Genomic DNA, 18622 nt, shown 5'->3' with positions numbered 1-18622 from the left:
TGGCCTTTTCACTTTGGATCTCTCCCTGTGCCAAAGCTGCCGCATTTGTGGAATAGTCAGCCATGCAAGAGCTACCAGAGGTACCAAACAGTAGTCCTGGCTTTGTGTGCCATCTGCCATCAAGAAGGGATGTAGCAAGCTTCTTCCTATGCTTCTTCCTGACACTATGGTCCCATACGTGTCTCCAGCTGATGTTCAATATATCACTGCATCTTCCCTCTGAGATAGACCACCCTGCGCCGGACGCTGTCTTCACAGCCCTCATGACTCAAGTCTCTTTGCATCCATTTTTATCAGCCTCCTTTTCCCTCTCCCTTGGCCATGCTGCTGGCAGCAAAGGCTGTACAGATTGGTGGCTGCAGTGTCATTAAGCTGTTTTGTCCCTGTCATTTTCTATGTATTGAGAAGCTGTGAGCCAACTCTGGATCCAAGACTTGTCTGCCAGCCTTTGTACATGTGCAGATAGAGCTGATAGGAACTAAGTGCATTTGAGAGATTTTCAAGATGGCTCCTGAGAGACTGATATCCCCTAAAGTTGATGCTAATACTCATTATTGGTTTCTAAAACTAATTAATATGGTCACAAATTAATTTCCAATGTGACTAGGCAGTAGATTTTCAAAAAATGGAGTAAGCCTTGTACTTAATAGCACTTACAGATCCAAAATTAAAGCCACGTAGGAACATAAGAAGTGGATAATGGCTTGAGTTGCTTCTCAACGTTTCATTGCTCCCCTCACCATAATACTACAATCAATTTCTTTGCACTCGATCTCCTGTGAGGTGAGAAAGCAGCAGGCAGAACAAATGTATTACCTGAAGTTACCAAGCTCCACCTAACTGCCATGCTCAGACCAGTCCCAAGGGCTCATGGGCTCCAGCAGGCACAAATGGGGAAAGCCCAAACATTGTCCCGCCTGTGCTGACTGCCCAGCCAGTTGACTGGGTGGTAAGTGCTTTTGGAGAATAGGTAAGAGTCACCTTTCCACTGAGGGTTTAAATCCTGCACCACCTCAGTGGTACAGTTTAGGGGTACATCTACCTACTTCTCAAAAGAAAAGATAAATTTTTCAGGCTTTCCCTCTTAAATCAGACCATAATGCTCACAAAGATGGTGAAAAGAGTGCAAATCACCAGGAACACCAGACCTGCTGCTCATCAGAAGATTTTGAAGATATAAAAGGGAAACCCTGGCTGGATTTTTGCCAACCAAGCTGCTTGAGAGATGAGGCTGGTGGGCTGTGGTGACAGCACTGCTAAGAGGGAATATAATCAGACATTAAATTCCATGCAATGCAGCTTCAAGCATCTGAAGTTATTTGCTTCTTTTCTACAGGATTCATGATTGAGGCTCTAGCAGACAACGAGTGGTTTGACTCTAAAGAAGATAATTTATTGCTTCTTATGTCTTTTTCTAATAAAAAATTGAAGTCCTTAATGTAAAAAAAAATATGTCCTAAAAATATTTGCTGTGGAAAACAACACTCTCCATCCTTCCCCTCTTGCCAACAGGCAAAAATCTATTATTTATAAACAGTCTTCATGAAACAAACATATGCCATTAATGATCAACAGGAAGACAATCATTTCATATAGGTAAAGTACTGTACAGTACAACAGATCATGTCAGGGATTTGTTATAAGAGTGCTTAGGATGATTAACCACATCCCCAAACACCAGTAGAATCTCAGCAGCAGTCAGTCGACAATCCACGTATCAAGCACCTGTGAGGACAGGTTCAGCCCATTTTGTACAGAGGAAACTGTTCTTTGTTTAACCTACATTAGTCATTCAGGGAAAAATAATCCTCATAGTCCATAGTATAGTTGAACAAGAAAAAATCCATTTGATACAATTTTTTGATCTTCTCAATTTGTTCTGAGTTCAACTGTCTGAGGTACTCCAAGGTGATATCACCATTAGTTCGTTTCTCTGAGCCATACCTCTTCAAGTTGGGGAAGTGCAGGCTCTTTGGTGCTCCAATGACCTTCAGAACATGCTCAGAATCTAACCTAAGAGTTTCATACTTACCCAGAATATCATAGTGAATGTTGCAAGGATCACAGAGGAGAAACATCGGTTTCCAGTGTATGTCAAGACTATTTGGTGGTTTTGCTACAATGAAATTGACAAACTCCTGAAAACTCACTTTTTCAGATGAATTTTTGTCTTTCCTGAACATTGCCCTAATCTCGTTAGCCACAGTGACACTGTAGAATGGCTCAGAGTGCAGAAGTTTGTCTCTGTAAGCTGAAACCAGGCGTTCCAAGGGATGTCTGGTGAACATCACTTTTGTGTAGTTGCCCAAAAATTCTTTTTGTATGACAGGAGGGTACGCCACCAGCTTCTTGATCAGCGAGGTTTGGTGGATGTGGTCATGCTCAATTTCAGAAGCTTCGGCATTTAAGTTTGCTTGGAGAAGAAAAATAGTTCTCTTCCAGTTGGAGCAGCCTACCTTGGGCACCTCACAGTAGATAAATTTATGTTTGTGCTCCACAAAGAGCTGGCTTGCGACATGAGAATCCAATTTACTTCTTAATTTGAGAAGACCGTTCTTTAGGCAGAGAGAAGCCAGTGTGCTTTTGCGATCATTCTGAATTGCCAGCCAGTCTTCAGTGGGATCAGGAAAAACACCTGCAACCAAGAAAGAACTGTAAACCATTAGTGTGAAATAGACTTACTAAGTCTCTTTCTTTGTGACACTCACATCACTCAATCTGTTGTCCTGCATATAAAAACTAATGAAGATGCTAAAATCAGTATTTTGTTTTCTGTCACCAGATTCCACTATGGCAAACCCACAATAAACTGTTCTGCTTAGTGAAAAGTCTGATAAAATGAAAACTTTCAACATGTTAGCAGTATTACTTTAGTCAAGATTGATGCTCTAATACTTCTAATGTCAACTGATTCTTTGTAGTGCTCTCTCTTTCATATATTGCTAAGCTAGCAATAGTGGCAGCATGGCCTTGAATGTTTTCACAACATTGTTTACCACTAAGGCTCTGTAGTTACTTTCTAAAACATTTGAGAAAAGTGTCCCTGGTTCTAGAATATATTCAGTCTTTTTGTTGGTAAATTCTTTACTCACCTGTTAGGGGTTTTTGTCTCTTACAAAAAAAGCCAAAAAGAAATATCCCAAAAATAAAATTTGGGAGAAGGAAAATTAACACCTTCTGGTTCATATTATTTTCACAGGAAGGAGGATGACATGAACTCTAAAGTGGAAATCTGCCTTTCTGTCAACAAGGAAAAACAATACAAGTTAGATTTTGTATGACTGATATAAGAAAGATAACAGGGTATTCCCTTACAGACTTTATAATAGCAGAAAGACCTTTTAAGCCTATAAAAGCAGGCTTTGCTAATAAGTAAAAATTCTACTATGAAAAAGGCTCACCATAATTATACTGTTAAATTGAACAAATACTATGACCATTTCAAAGTATTAGAAAACTTAAAACATACATTCTTAGAACAATGGACTATGTATGAGCAAATGCTTCCCCCTTCTCCGCATGTAAATATGGTGTTTCTGCCAAGCAAATTCTATGTCCCTTAATATTGTGTAACAGTAACTTCATTTGTGATTACAGAGTTGTGTTCTTTTAAAAAATAACATTACATGTTAGAATCTGGAAGTACAAAGTTTGCTGTAACCTGCAACAGGCTTATCTGCAAGCCTATGATACATTCAGGATGAGATTCTTCCCATCTCTTGCCCTGAAGCTTTCCACTTTGTACAAATAATATTCACTGCAGGAGAATCCACAGTCCAGAGAACCCTAACTGCTAGTAATAGATGAATTCTCACATTTTCTCTCTCCCAAAGACATTGTTTATGTTTGCTGCCGTAAGAGCTCCCAAGTGTTTCACTCTGGCAGGAAGCATAAAGAAGCAGCAAAAGAAACAACAGGCAAGAAGATGTCCCATGTTCATAGATAAAAGGAGAGAAGACCAATGCAGTCCAACATTCAACATATTCCCTCTTCTGTGCTCACTCATTTTGTCCCTTTGCACTTCCTGGAGAGAGAGCTCTCTAAGCCCTCTGTGCAACCTTCCTGTGTTGCCCCCATTAGAAAGCTCTTCAGCAGCGTGCTATTCATCATTTTTTTGTTTGAAATAGCAAAGTTAAGTGCAAAACGGTAACTACTGGCAAATGTGACATTCTATTTCTTTCCCATAAAGTCTGCACCATCAAAAAAGTCAAGCAACACCATCTTCCTTTTCCACTTCTGAGTTTTTCACCCAGAACCTGATGGCAATAAAATCATCTTTGCCTGGATTTCTTAGCAACGTAACTTCTTTCTGTTTTGTTTTTACAGAGATACAACAGGACCACTCTGCAAGTTATTTATGATGCCCTCACCCCCTCAAGTGTGGATGTACATGAACTCCATCTGCCAGAATGGAAACTTTTCCTGCGTGTTCTGAGGCAGCACTAGAGGCAGCACTAGTTAAATTGCTGACAACGTACTTGCACACAAGGCTTCTTCCTTTCAGGGCTGATGGCTGATTGTTGTATCACACATCTTTACCCAAATATCTTCAAAATCACACAGTTAACAACATCACTCATGATTAAATCTTAGTTTAGACATGACCTATGTAATGGAGGGGGATGACTGTTCACTCTCTCTGACCTGTAAATATCATTATGAACAAATCTGCAGTCACATTTATTAATAATATACTTGTGTTGCATTCAATTGTTAAAATATTCATTCAAATCAATGCAACATTTTTACATATTGTGGTATTTAGTCAATATTTTTGTATTTTCTTGGCTGAATAGGATTGTTATAAAGGCTACAAGAAAAAACATAGGTTGATCTTCAGCCTTAAACCTTTGCTTCGCTGCACATCAATTCTCCCTTCACCATGTTATCTATTGATTTCTAACGCATCAAAGGATACTTTCAAGGCCAGCTAAAGTCAGACAGGTTGTTCACTGAACTCATGAGGTCCAAGACTGAGTGATCCCTTTGTATTCTTCTTCACAAGTGGTTTGAAGACTGTTTCATGCTGTGCAGCAATTAAAATAAATATGACACTAAACAATTCTGTAAAGGGACTCCTTGTTAGAGTATGGTTAGGAGAAAGAAATTGGGCCTTGTTTACCTTAAATGCTGTCACCTCAGAGTATAAGGGTAGTTATTGTTATCATACCTGTCTCAGGAATCAGAAAATTAACTAGATTAATTTACCCTATTTAGATACTTCTATCGTATATATTTGTTAATTAAATTACTGGTACAGAATATAAGGTCTGCCCTAAGACACATTTCATGTTGAAACGTGTCAATGAGTCACCAGAGGAGACTTGCCTCCTTGAGGGAAAGAAGCTGTTTATGAGCTAGCCAAACGCAGGAGACAACTCCTCTACTAAAACATTTGTGGAAGCAAAAGGATCCTTATTTTAATTCAGGAGAATGATCAGACCATAAAGAGGGACAGAACAAGCAAGCTGAAAAGTGACAGGTAAAATCTTTCTGGACCCCTTAGAAAACTTCAAAGTGCAGACTGGCTCTAAGAGCTAAAGCCATCCAGTATCAAGTGAGGTCAAAATGATAATTAAAAGAAGCTACCTGAAGGTGAAGTCCAAAGGCTTCTTCTGAAGATGTTTCCTGATGGGGCACCCCAGTACGGAGTTCTGTGTAATGCAAGGTCTTCAGTGATGAAAATCACCTAAAAGCAACCTGAGGAACAGGAGGAAAGAAAACTCTGAGAGCTGTTTTGTCAGAATAAGGACAAGTCACCTGGAAATAAAAAAAAAGAGGGGAGGGAAATCCAAACTAAAACCCACCTTTGTGATACATTCAGTGTCAGTAGATCAGATGAACTTTTTCTTCTATTTTTTCACTTGTGTTTTCCAGATATTTGTAATTGTGTTGCCTGGTTTAGATGCAAGGATTTAATCCTTCTATTTGCATTTTACCTCATCCTACCTTGAATTAAGTGTGATTTAAGGTAACTGGGTAACTACAAGGCATTCCTCAGTCAAGGTGTGGTGAATCTATTAACACAACAACTCCATAATAGTCTAGTTCTGCTGTAACCAGAGGGCAGCAGAACAGACTTCCACAGGCAAAGCAGAACAACAGTACCATAGAACTCAAAAAAAACCCCAGAAATACAGTGAAAAGTAGCACAGCAAATAGAGATCTAAATGTCTCTCTGAAACTAATATATACCCAGAGGGAGGAGAAAATACTGAAAACTCATTATAGGGCATTAATCTGCCTTGTCATTACTACACATAGTTGGGGGGTTGTGGATTTGTTTGTCATTTTTAATGAAGCGCAAGATCTTCTGGATAACTGCTGTACACTGAGCTTTTGGGTTTTGCTTGTTCTTCAGGTCACATCATTATAAATCAACCATTCATCACTGTGGTTTAATGTTTCCACCTCTGCATGTAGAATTATAGAATCATAGAATAGTTAGGGTTGGAAAGGACCTTAAGATCATTCAGTTGCCACCCCCCTGCCATGGGGAGGGACACCTTGCACTGTCTTACCGGATTCTGCAGATTTCATCAGAAATCCTTTTATGAGTTTCTTGGACATTACCACCTGGCAATAAGAGGAATGATCCTCATAGAGCTCTTGCAGAAACCTTTCAGAAGGATTTCTATCAGCTGATGAGATTTTTTGAGGCCTATCAGTTAAGTAGTGCTGAATTCCTTCAATGTGTGTCCAGCTGATCTGATGGCTTTCTAGTTTCTTAGCCAAAATATGCTGCAGTATCAAGTTAAATGCTTTATACAATTCTAAATCCACTATATCAATATTATTGCCTTAATCAACCAAATCCAAACAAAAATAGTATGTCAGTTTGGTGAGATCCATTTCCTATAACATAATCCGTAATTGCTCAAGCCAAGAATGGTATCAAAAGGGGAACAGATTATTGGAGAAAGCAATGCTAATCATCTTATGTTCATGCAAGATGGGGAAAAAAGTCTTGCAGCCTTTCTAAAATGACAGATTTTTATTGAATTCCAGCCTTCTTTGCACTGCTGATAATTCTACCATCTCCCTCTGCTAATCCATTGTCAAGATTCTTTCCTTCCTGATGTACACGCTCTTCACAACGAAACCAAACTAAGTTACATCATATTGTTTGTGTCTTTGTTCTTAAGTTTGCTGATCATAAAATGTTCTTTCCATTCTTCTGTTCCCTTCAAGAAATTTATGACAATTTTCTGCTTTTAATTATTTTCAACATCCCCTTTTTCTGTGTGCTACACTGGATAAGGAGGGGTGGCTGGAAACCTACTTGCACATTCCTGTATGTCAAGCTAGATCATCTGACCCAGAAGAGCTCTCTGTCTCGATAAGGTTGTGCTTTTCCAGGGCAGACACAGAATTGTCATATGCCTGAGTTATCAGATAACTTTTTCTGTTAAATTTCTTTCCCTTGGTTCTTTCACATCATACTTGCTTTCCATTTTGTGATACTAGATCTTCTGCAACCGTCCTGTACGTCTGTTCGTGGTCTGGATTTTAGCTATTCATACCATGTGTAGCCACACCACAACCACTCACGCTCAACCACCAACCCTGGCTTTGTACTGAGTTTGTTTTCCCCTCACCAAAACAAGGTCGTATATAGAATCTCTAGTACTCTTTCAATTAGGAAATAGAGAGTCCAAAGATATTTTAATGAGAAAGTCATATAAGTAAATTACTTGCAGATCACATGCAGATTGAAGTTCTCCTTCCTGCCATGCAGGTTTATTCCTAGTACAAGCACCCAAGGAGTACATTGCATTGCCTTGAACAGGTGTCACTGGCACATCATTCTGTCCTTGCACTACTAAAACAATGATTCATAATATAGCATTCCTTAATCACTCCTTAATCCATTCTCCTGAACCAATTGAAAAATCTGCAGTTTGTAAAGAAGTATTAAAAAAATCAGTCTGAAAAAAACAATCCTTTAAAAAAATTAGAAGCCCTATAACTGGAAATGTTGAATAATGTTAAGTCTTTATGTATGGTACCTATTACCCAAGTACAGAAATTCATGTACACATACTCATGTGTGTGTATGTTTCTGAACTATATGGATGCGTATATAAATACACACACAAGTGTAGTTCAGAAACACATTAATATCAGTTATACTGGTGTATTGTTTGCTCCAAGTAAACTAACTAATTAGTTTGATAAGGATTTAAAGTCTCCTGCTGATAAACTTACAAAGGTGTGTCTCAAGCTGATTTTTTGCAGACAGGCCTTGGTCACAGCTGAGCCTATGGAGTGATCCTCTGTACCCCACTTGATGATAAGCGGGACGTGCCAGATTAAAAGAGTGAACTTACAACAACGCTTTTTTGTGATCCTGATACATTTGAAGCCAGAAGTTAGAAAAGCTACCAGTAACACAGCTCAGTGGAAGGCAGGGAAAATCTCTGGAAACAGGTAACATTCTCAGTCACTGAGTCCCATTCTGTACTTAAACCCTGTTAATCCCTTCAAAAAGACAACTGCAAATACATACATACTGATATGTACCTGGGTACACAGAAGGTAAGGAGGGGATGACGTGTAGAAACCCCCCCAGGGACAGCCGGAATAAAAAAAAAACAACCAGGAAAAACAGGCTTTGCTGGATGAACTTCTGATTGTGCTGTTATAACAGGGTGGACTGTGCCTTTAGAAGCAAGAGCCTTGCTCACCTGAATCTGTACCCACCTTGTTCCTCTGTTTGCTGTGGATGGACAGGAGGAAGGGAGAGAGACCCCAGAAAATGGAGTCTCAGCAGGCAGGCTGGTCTGCTCCACTTATTGGGAAATTATTAGTGGATTAGGGACCTTCAATAGGCCACAGTCAGTCAAGGGCTAGGAGAACCTTCTGATATAGTTCATGTTGCCAACAAGAGCCAAGGTGTGACATCATCTCACTTGCAGCAGCAAGGGCTGAAAGGAGTTGTGCTCAGTACTTGGAAGCTCAGGTACAATCTCAGTAGGGAGACAACATATGAGCTAGACTGGGAGCTACTGAGGAAGAGCCTGAGGGTGTCTCAGAGTAGCACACTTCACAGCAGTTGGGTGGGTACAAAGTCACAATTTCCAACACAGGCACAAGCTAAAACTCTTGTTCCCTGCAGTGGTCATCTCAGCTCTCCAGTACTGCATTAGATTTCTTCTCTGGTTTCAGCAACTGCAGTGCTACCTTCCTCATTTCACTACTGAACTGCTTATTATTCTCATTACATCACCTTCTCGTGTCTGCCTTTTAGCTTCTCCTTCTCTATTTCATCCCGTGGCATCCTTGTCTTGTCTTCCAAGGTTTTTCTTTACCTGTCATTTCCCATGCAGTATTAAAAGCTCACCTTTATCTCCTGATCGGTCATATTGCTAGCCCCTGCAACCATTAGCCCTCAATAACAAATAGCTTCTGCTTTCTCCTCTGCTCTCCCCCTTTTTGGAAGAAGTTTTTTTCTGAAGCACCTACAGAACTATTACATTTTTCACCTAAAATCACTCCTTGAAGTCCTTCTTTTCAGGGATGCCAACACCAGTTAGGCTGCCAGTGTGCTAGAACTGTTACCAAACAGCCCACAAAAGAGCAAGCTAAAAGAAAAGCCAATCTGGGGATGAAAAGAACCAAAATAAGGAGAAAAAAAAGAGTACATGGGTAAAGGCAGCACAGAGTCTGACAGAAAAAATGTCCCAAAGAGGCAGGGAGCAGCAACCTTAGTGGCAGACCCCAGGCCACGTGAAATAGAAAGGCTGTGTAGCCTGCTCAAATGATGTTGTGGGAAAGGGAGGTGGAGAATGGGGAGGCGGAGAATGGGAGTGGAAAAGATGTGAAATATAATTCAGTGAGGATGGAGAAGAATGAGTTCAAGGAAATGAGAACAGAAAGGATTATGCAAAACTAATCAACAAACAGATTAAATGCACTGCAGTCACTCATGCACTGGAACCCAACCCTTGTGTGATCAAACTTGTCTATGTTTTTTCTTCCTGTAGTTGTAGCCAGAAAGGCCACAGGCTTTTGATTCTGTAAGTATGGCCACTTCCTATTGATATTGCCAGGAAGCAGTGAGGGACAGCTCTTCCCTTCAGATGGCAGCTGGGAGACAAGTGCAATAACCACATGGCCAGCCTGGCAGAGGCCTGACCAGCCTGGATCCAGCACCACCTGTGGAGGGTGATACCTGGAGATGGTGGCCAGATTCAGCCAAGAAACCAGACCATCACCACAGTAACATCAGCTCATAAGTGGGCCCAGCTTGGCTGGGCCTTGGGGAACTGGGGACCGGACCTGCAGCAGCATTGCTGGGGCAAGGACCAATGACCTGAGGGGCTGACATGGGGTCCTGGGCTGTAGACAGGGTAGGGGAAATCCACAACAGCAAAAAGCCCCAAAGGGGGCTGAGCAGGGATAGTTGGTGCCCTGTTCGTGCTTTGGGGGCCTGGCAGATAATATGAGAACAAAGTCCATCCTCTCTACTTGGTTACCTGATAATGGACTGTGTGGACTTATCTAAATGCATAATTCAAGGTCCCATGCACATATCAACTGCCATTTAATCCACTATAAAACTAACCATAGGACAGCAACTTTTACAGTTTTCTTCTAGCAACCTTTACAATTTTCTTCGAGGGAATCTAGATGAGCCTAAGAAACCTGGAAAGTAGGAAGAAAGGGAGAAAAGAGAGCATGGAAGAAAAGCTTAGAACATGATGTACTCCTACTACGGTGGCAATGAATACCCTCTTATCAGGCTTGGTTTTGGGATATGGGGCCTCACAAAATCCCTCTGCTATTCTCACTATGTTGATAACTAGGTCTCTGGCTTTTTGTGTGTCTTACAGTTCCCTCCCATATTTCTCAGTCACTGTCAGTAATAGCAATGTTATCCTTGCCATTGAAGTTTATGTACCTTGTCTCAACCCTAGATCCTCTCTGTCCCTTTCCTCTCTTCACCTCCCTGTGTAAACTTGATTCATTCATTCCTGCCATTACACACCAATTGCCAGACTGTTTGTAATAGCCCAGCCTCTTAGCACACAACCCCCAGGCAACCTCCTGGCTGCTGTTCACCTCATTTATAGCCTTCTTGTATTCCCTCCTCTAGTACCCCTCTACCGTAACTGATGGCAGCCATTATCTCACTTTCTCTTTTTATACTCCAGTGAATAAAAAATATCTCTCCTGGAATTATTTTCCTTTTTGCACCCATCTCATCAGCTTCTTCCATCGTTCTATCCCAGCTTTTGACCCTCATTTTCAGGATCCAACACTGTTTTTTTCAAAGCCATATCTGTACTCTCCCCGCAACTCTTCCTTTGTTAAACCCCTCCAAAAGCTCCCGTGCTTATGTACAAGTACTTACACCAGTGTTTTGGTGCCTGCTCCTTTACAGAAATAGCCTCTTCACCTGAAACATTCTTCCTGACAAACTGTGTACATGCATTCTTCTCCCCTCCTACATGAATCTAGGCCTATTTTTCCTTTCTTTTCTGGTCTCCTCTGTATTGTGGGACAAGCTGTTCAGGAGAAATGTTATGTTTAAAATCTGCTTATATGAAACATACTTTTACATCATACTCTGGCACATGCAGTAGCAAATATGAAGAAATTAGGAAAGAGTAGGATTAAAGTGGTGCATGAGGTAAATCAGAGAGCATAGAGTGAAGTATCAGCTGGCTTTTGGCAGCACAGTCTTGCAACTAAAGAGATGACACCTCAGAGTATTTAGCATTACAGTACACTCTAAGTTCAAAATAGTCTTGCCGATTCAGTTACAGATATGAATGCTCAAATAATCTGCAAATCTGGTTTCCAGAGCCTGCTCAAGCACTCAGAAAATGAAGAATGGACAGTCAATGAGTGAAAAGGTGGGGGCTCCACACCATTTGGAATCATTGTGGCAGACAAAGAGCTCAAACTCTCACCCTAAAACCTTTTGCATGATTCATGCACACCTTCCCTCATCTGCTGTAGGTAGTGGGGATCCTAATACACAGCTCTAGAGCATCTCAAGAGCACGTCCATCCTGTGAATGGAATGTGTCAAGTTGTGTGGAATATTTTGTTTCTTAAACACAAGTGTTAAAAAACTAAAAAAAAATGTATTCATGTGGCATCATAACAACATGCACAACAATCACTGTCGGTGGTAAATCATTTAGCTCTCTTGACTGACTTTATGATACTCTAATGGAATAACTGACAGAGGCAGCAGATTGCTATCTTCTGAACAAACCCAGCATCAGTAATGATGAGACCCAAGCTTGTCAGACTTACCTGCCGATAGCCACAAAATGGCAAGACTGAGGCATGCAGGATGCCATCCCTGACACTGGAAGAGTTTGCCCCTGCTTCCCCTGCTCCCACCATCAGCACAGCCTGACCACTCTTCCATTCCTGATACCTCCAATTCCACCTCCTCGCACCCCACTCCCTAGCAGCTCTCCAACACTGAGTTCCCCTCCTGTTGGACATAATTTGCATGGACACCAATGCTTTTCCCTCATCCCCCATCCCATCACAGGTGTGACTCCTTCCCCAGTCTCTGCTTCCACTCCTCAGGCTAAATTTTAACCCGGTCTCAAGCAAATCCTTACCTCCAAAAGCCATCCTTGTATTATTTCCAGGCAGCTTGCCCAGCAAATCCTGTTTTCCACCTTCCCAAATGCCCATCCAAGCTCATGCGGATTCTGCTGTTCAGTCTTCCCCATGCACAAGCCAGCTCTTTGCTGGCTCCCACTGCCAGACTCCTCCCTTAGTCTCCTCAGTCAGCCTCACAGCCCCCCACACTTCCGAACCCAGCTCATCAGATCTGTCTTTCCTTCTTCCAAGCCTCCCACACAGCCACACTGCTTCTCGCTCTCAGCCCTGTACTCAGCTAGTCCCAGGCTCTGCACTTCAGCTCCTTTAGCTATTTTAGTATCTCCCAAACTGTACTGACACATTTTCCTTTCTCTTCCCTCCCACATCCATTTTCACACTACTGATCAAGGCACAGCTTCTTCCTGCTGACTTCGTTCTTCGAATCTATTTCACCACTGATCCCCAACTTTCCCCCATAAAATCTTGCTCGTGCTTGCCCTGTTATTCAAAATGGGTGGTTTACTCCTCTGTGCCACCTCAGTCCAGCAAAGGTTTCACTGAGAATATACAAGATGAATGTCCCCTTAACCTCAGTTTTCAAATGCTTTTTCCAAAGCCTGCAATCTTAGAGGAGAGGTCACTGGAACCATTTAGGATGAGAAAAAAGAGTATAGTTTCCAAATGCTCTGTATAAAAATACGTAAATTCTCTTTGTTCAAAGGCTTTTAAAAGTTATCTGAGGCAGATACCTAGCATGGAAAATTTCTGCTAAATTTGACAAAATCCTATGCAGCTGCAAACTGTATTGAAACAAGAAGAGTTAAGGTGCATATTACCATTAGCAAAGACAGAAAGTTAATGGGAGCCTCTGTCTCTTCATTCAGGCACCAGAATCCTTGCAGCACCAACTTTTAGCTGTATGTTTAACTCCCCTGTTCTTAACTGAGGAGACCTACAGCAATGAGAAATAGACAGCCAAAAAAAAATCCTCTGTACATTCACTTCGTCATGGTGTGATTTCAAATGCTAAGTAATGTCTCAGTTTATTTCTTGAGAGATTCAATGGCAATTTCTAAATATATAAATGAAAAAACTAAAGCAAACCCCAAAAAAAATCTCTATGACAAAGAAATCTTTCTCTGTGAAGATTTGACTATACTATGAAAATCACAGTAACATAAAAAGTTATCGACAATGCAATTTTTACTCACCCTATCAGAGAACCTCAGTGGAGATTTCCCATTCCTCTGAGTGATGTTAAATAGAAAATAAAGATTAGACAAAGAAAGATCAATACAAAGGGACCCAGTACTTTAATTTTATGCCTAGGTCTGCAAAGGAAATAGGGAAGAGGCTTTTGTCTTCTCCTTACCAGGACTTCAAGGCTGGGCAAAGCGTTTTTGCTGCCACATAGATGTTTTCCCAGAAAAGCATCTGAAACACTGTAAACGTAGTATTTGTCTATGTTTTGATTAAACGTCCACCTAAAAGATGCAAGTTTTTCGCTGTGAATGTTTAGGTAGGCATCTCCAGTTGCATATTACAAAGCAGTGTGATGTGTCTGTCTCTGGGTATAATGAGCAGTGTTTAACCACTCCCTGTGTATGGTCTACAGCAGCTGTCAGAGCCTGCCAAACCCTTCAACAGCAGCCTGCCAAGAGGCTGTCTGCTAAGCAACCAAGAAGGAGGAAGGTTGGGAACATGAGGGTAAAGGTAATTTGGTTGAGAGCAACTGTGATGTGATAATGTATATTATTTTTAGATGAGGGACAAAAGAAAAGATCAATTCAAACCCAAGGGACTCTATACAAGAAGACTCCAATAAGCCCTGGGAACTGGAAGGTAAGTTCTCATGGGAAACACAGCCAAAGCAGAAGGAATTCAGTAGAGTTGGCAGTTCCTTAAAGGAATGATGTTTAGGGTACAAACACAAACAATCCCACACAGTAGGAGGATAGGAAGTATGGTCAGAGATCAACTTGGCTAAGCAATATGGTCTTCAATGACCTGAAACACCAGAAAGAAATGTACAGCAAGTAAAAAACAGGTCAAACTCCTAAGAATAAGTAAGAAAGAATAGCACAAGATGCTGAAACAAAGTCAGAGAGGATAAAGCACAAATTTAACTGCACAAAGAAATGGACATAAGGGATAGCAAGAAAACAACTCTGTAACAAAAAGAAAACCCTTGTGATAGCCCACTTGCAGAAGGCTAAGTACATTTTCCATGGCTCTTCATAAAAGGGTGACCAGTAATTACACAACTAATAACTAAAATCAGTAAGAAAGAATTAATCTAAAAGGAAAAGAAAAGGTCTGAGAATAATTTGGAAATACTGCAGTTCACCTCATCCTCAAGTATGCCTGCAAAATATGTCTCCAGAAGAGCTCTATACTGGTCATTGACTGTACTAAGTCTCCCTTGGTTGTGATAGGAACCTACACCCCTGCACAGATATAGATGGCTATTTTATAGGCAGCTAAATTTAGATGAAATTAGTCCTATCTCCATAGTGACAGCTGGGCCTGAGGAAGTGCATATGAAGATACCTTGAGAATGGAGTGAAGCGAGCTCAGAGCTGTTAGCTTCCTCTGCATAATCTCAGAAGTTGTGCGAGAAATGTGTGACCACATTGCTCAGATTTAAAAAGCCAAAAAATGAGGAAGAGACAAATTCTGGGAAAAATACTGTAATTAAAAAAACCTATTCATGAAATAGTTTTTAAACCTATATTGTTTTATATTTTTGACATGTTGGCTATTAATTTCTATAACAGGGCAACAAGTCTCATAGAGAAGCAGAAGGTCATGTAGTATATTTTAATTTTAAGAATGTTATTGACATGAAATCATAACATTTTCAAAAGTAAATGAAAGTGAAACTATTTCAGGGAGAGTGCAGACTACAAGGGGTGGGGAGGAGAGAAGAGGGAGGGGGAAATAACCACAAACTTTAAGATTAGTTTTTAATCATTTGCTATTGATCTCCAAAAATATAATCAGTGAGATTTCATCTGGATCTGCTCTTGGCCAGGTAATGGCCCAAGTCACTGATGACTTGAATAAAGAAGACGTCCTTCAACCTTGTAGATAACAATAAGCCCAGGTAACACACTGCAGGACACAGTAAATCCAGAATGCTGTTGACAAAAAAGAGAAATTACCTGTAGGAGAAAATGTGTTTGGTTTTACATGTGTTTACAAGTGTGAGGTTCTGAGGGGTGCGGTCGATACACTGGAGGGAAAGGATGCCATTCAGAGAGACCCTGACATGTCTTAGATGCAAGCCAACACAAACCTCATGAAGTTCAACAATGTGAAGTGCGAAGTCCTGCACCTGGGTTGAGGCACAGCTACAGGTTAGGTGGAGAAGTGATTCAGAGCAGCCCTGCGGAGAAGGACTTGGGGGTGTTGGTCGATGAGAAACTTAACATGAGCCAGCTTCAGTGTGCGCTCACAACCCAGAAAGCCAACCATATCCTGGGCTGCATCAAAAGGAGCATGACCAGCAGGTCGAAGGAGGTGATCCTGCCCCTCTACTCTGCTCTCGTGAGACCTCACTTGGAGTGTTGTGTGCAGTTCTGGTGTCCTCAACATAAAAAGGACATGGAACTGTTGGAACAAGTCCAGAGGAGGCCACGAGGATGATCAGGGGACTGGAGCACCTCCTGTATGAAGACAGGCTGTGAAAGCTGGGGCTGTTCAGCCTGGAGGAGAGAAGCTGTGTGGAGACCCCATAACAGCCTTACGTATAAAGGCAGTCTCTGTCCTCCTGCCTGAGCACAGTCCTCTCAACTATAACATAACATCAGTATCAGTGACTGAGACCCAACATGCCAATAGCTGTGCTCCTGAGCCTGTCTTCCAGTGAAGTGGAGGATGCAATAAAAGGTTTGATAAACTTAAAAGTTCCATGCTCTAAGTCCCAGTACACAAAGCAATAGCTGGTCCTTCGAGGATAAAAGATGCATTGATATTTCAGATGTAAGATGGATTTTTGTGACAATGTGGAATTGTTTCACAGTATCAGTATTCTTATAAGGCTGCAAAGATGAGAGATGTCAGCCTAAACTATGCTAATTAATAAGAACAGTATCTAAAACTGAGCAACAATTACAATGAACCTCAGCTTTCCCACAGCTTCTACCCCTCCGAAAAGAAAAGAAGCCATAGCAGAATCTGGATTTAGAATAACTAATGTAGCCTTGGAAGAGTACATCTGCATGAAGGCCTGCAATGATACCCTCTGAAAAGATCATAACTTTTTAAATTAGTCACTCTACACTGATTATTATTTTTAACAGATCCTAGTTCAGCCTGAACACAGCAGTATACAGAAAATACAGCTTTAATAGCCCTTTATACAGTTATTTAAGAAACAGGATGTGATGCCATGTTGTATAACCATACTACAGTGACTAAACATACATATGCCTGGCTCACTCAGGGCTTAACTCACCATAGCAGAACGAAGAATGTCAATATGAATGACAGAGGAAGACAGCAGAATCACATTGTGCAGTCACAATTAAATTGCCCTTTTAGAGGCATCTTTTGCTTCCTCCACACAACACAGAAATGACTAAACGTATAAAGCACACCACTGTTTTACACTGATGTGCTTAGTCAAGAAAATCTGCTAATACAGTTGACAAGAGTTTCTAACTAGTGAAGCACTCCTAGAATATGTGAAGCCTGAGGAGAAAAACCCAAGTTGACCTTTCATTTCAATTTTCTTTGTTCCAAATTTAGAACTATTAACACCTTTCAAAAGTCTAAAATTTAAAAAAGATTGCAGCAGAGTGTGAAATAGAAACTAGTAGTGAATTAGTACTCTCAATAAGCCGTGGCAATCCTTGCAAGAGCTGAAAAACAAAGGCAGCTTACTACTTCTGAAACAGCGTAGTAGAACTCATCCTACAGGTAAGAGTGCTCAGAAGTTTAATTATGAAAAGATTTCCAAAGCAGCTTCAGGTTGTGACACAAAAGGAAAGAGTATCTTGGAAATAATCTCAATAATGAAATGGCAGTAAAAGAAGACACTTGGGTGCATTTTTGTACTCTGTATGTTTTCATGAGTAAATGTCCTTGCACAAGCATAAAGACAGGTTTAAGACATCACATTGGTAGATAAATGTATTTCAGAAGGTCAGAAGGGCAAAAATTCTTCTGCCTTGAGAGCACTTTCTAGGGAGTTGCAGCTAAAAGTTTTAGATAGGAAAGAAGAAACGGGAGATGCTAAATAAGATTGTGTCCTGGTTTTGGATCAAGGCAGACAGAAAAGAAATACAGAAAATGTAGAATATCTGTGAAGGTTAGAATAGTCTATAAATTACAACAGGATTTCTTCTTTATACTACTATTTTAAATCTATTACCTACAAAATAGTTAGCATTTTATCTTATTTATGCTTGTCTTTTATACTGATTACAGACAATACTCAGTTCTTAGGAATTAGTTACTGGATATCTAGCAAAAATTTTGAGTGCTTATTATTTTCTTTTCACTGCAATGAAGGCAATGTAAAAACAAAATCAAAAACACAACAAAGCATTAACAACTGCAAAATTATTTATGAGTCTGTAGAGATCAATTGAAAAGCCTTTGACATCACTAAACTTGAAGTCAGAACACAGTACCTTTTAAAACACAAATAGAGAATAAAAATACTTTGATTTACCAGCAAACATCCCAAAGGAATGAAAATATCATACTAATGTTCTAAGAGAAATATTAAAAAAAGAAGAGAAAGTACCTCTACAACATTTTCTGCCTCTGGAGCTTCCTGTGCAGATACCACTTTGCAGAGCTCTGGCTCCAGTTTGCTTTCTGTTTACTTAATGCCTCAGCTCAAATAGAAAGAAGGTGTATCCCTGAATACTGTACGTGCAGCACAACCCATTATGGTCTGTCTTCAGCAAGAGAGTTTGAATTCTTTTCTTAGCTGTATTAGACCCTAAGAAAAAATTGAAGAAAATATTTGGGCTGAGTGACATTTACCTTAATTTTTAATATTTAGTTTAAAATATTTTCCCCCATTCTATGCA

At 40.5% G+C, this 18622-nt stretch overlaps 1 protein-coding gene across 2 annotated transcripts; it reads right to left on the bottom strand.

Moving 5' to 3' along the window:
• Positions 1 to 709: 709 nt before the first annotated feature.
• LOC133273785 (carbohydrate sulfotransferase 9-like) lies at positions 710 to 18536 on the bottom strand. 2 transcript variants are annotated; one of them, XM_061462310.1, is made up of 6 exons: positions 18331 to 18536; positions 13948 to 14059; positions 13787 to 13822; positions 5590 to 5700; positions 3093 to 3240; positions 710 to 2635 (listed from the first exon to the last, which is right to left on the bottom strand). In XM_061462310.1, the coding sequence occupies exons 5-6, from the start codon at positions 3184 to 3186 to the stop codon at positions 1785 to 1787; spliced, it is 945 nt and encodes a 314-aa protein (XP_061318294.1). In that variant the 5' UTR covers positions 3187 to 3240; positions 5590 to 5700; positions 13787 to 13822; positions 13948 to 14059; positions 18331 to 18536; the 3' UTR covers positions 710 to 1784. The 2 variants fall into 2 exon arrangements, with proteins under 2 accessions (XP_061318294.1, XP_061318295.1); XM_061462311.1 differs by lacking the exons at positions 13787 to 13822; positions 13948 to 14059; positions 18331 to 18536 and adding an exon at positions 12590 to 13071.
• Positions 18537 to 18622: the final 86 nt, after the last annotated feature.

The sequence above is a fragment of the Pezoporus flaviventris genome, unplaced genomic scaffold, assembly GCF_033815535.1.
Source record: "Pezoporus flaviventris isolate CSIRO_AGI_PZ_B2104156 unplaced genomic scaffold, CSIRO_AGI_Pfla_v1 ptg000035l, whole genome shotgun sequence".
Classification (NCBI taxonomy): Eukaryota; Metazoa; Chordata; class Aves; order Psittaciformes; family Psittacidae; genus Pezoporus; species Pezoporus flaviventris.
Note: the sequence above shows the minus strand (reverse complement) of the source record. Positions and strands in the feature narration are given on the sequence as shown.

What these genes read in the sequence shown, in the direction of transcription:
- LOC133273785 (XM_061462310.1), bottom strand. Translation starts at nt 3,186, where the DNA reads ATGAACCAGAAGGTGTTAATTTTCCTTCTCCCAAATTTTATTTTTGGG. An exon ending in GAGACAAAAACCCCTAACAG is followed by an intron (nt 2,636 to 3,092) that starts GTGAGTAAAGAA and finishes TCTTGGTTGCAG; the next exon opens with GTGTTTTTCCTGATCCCACT.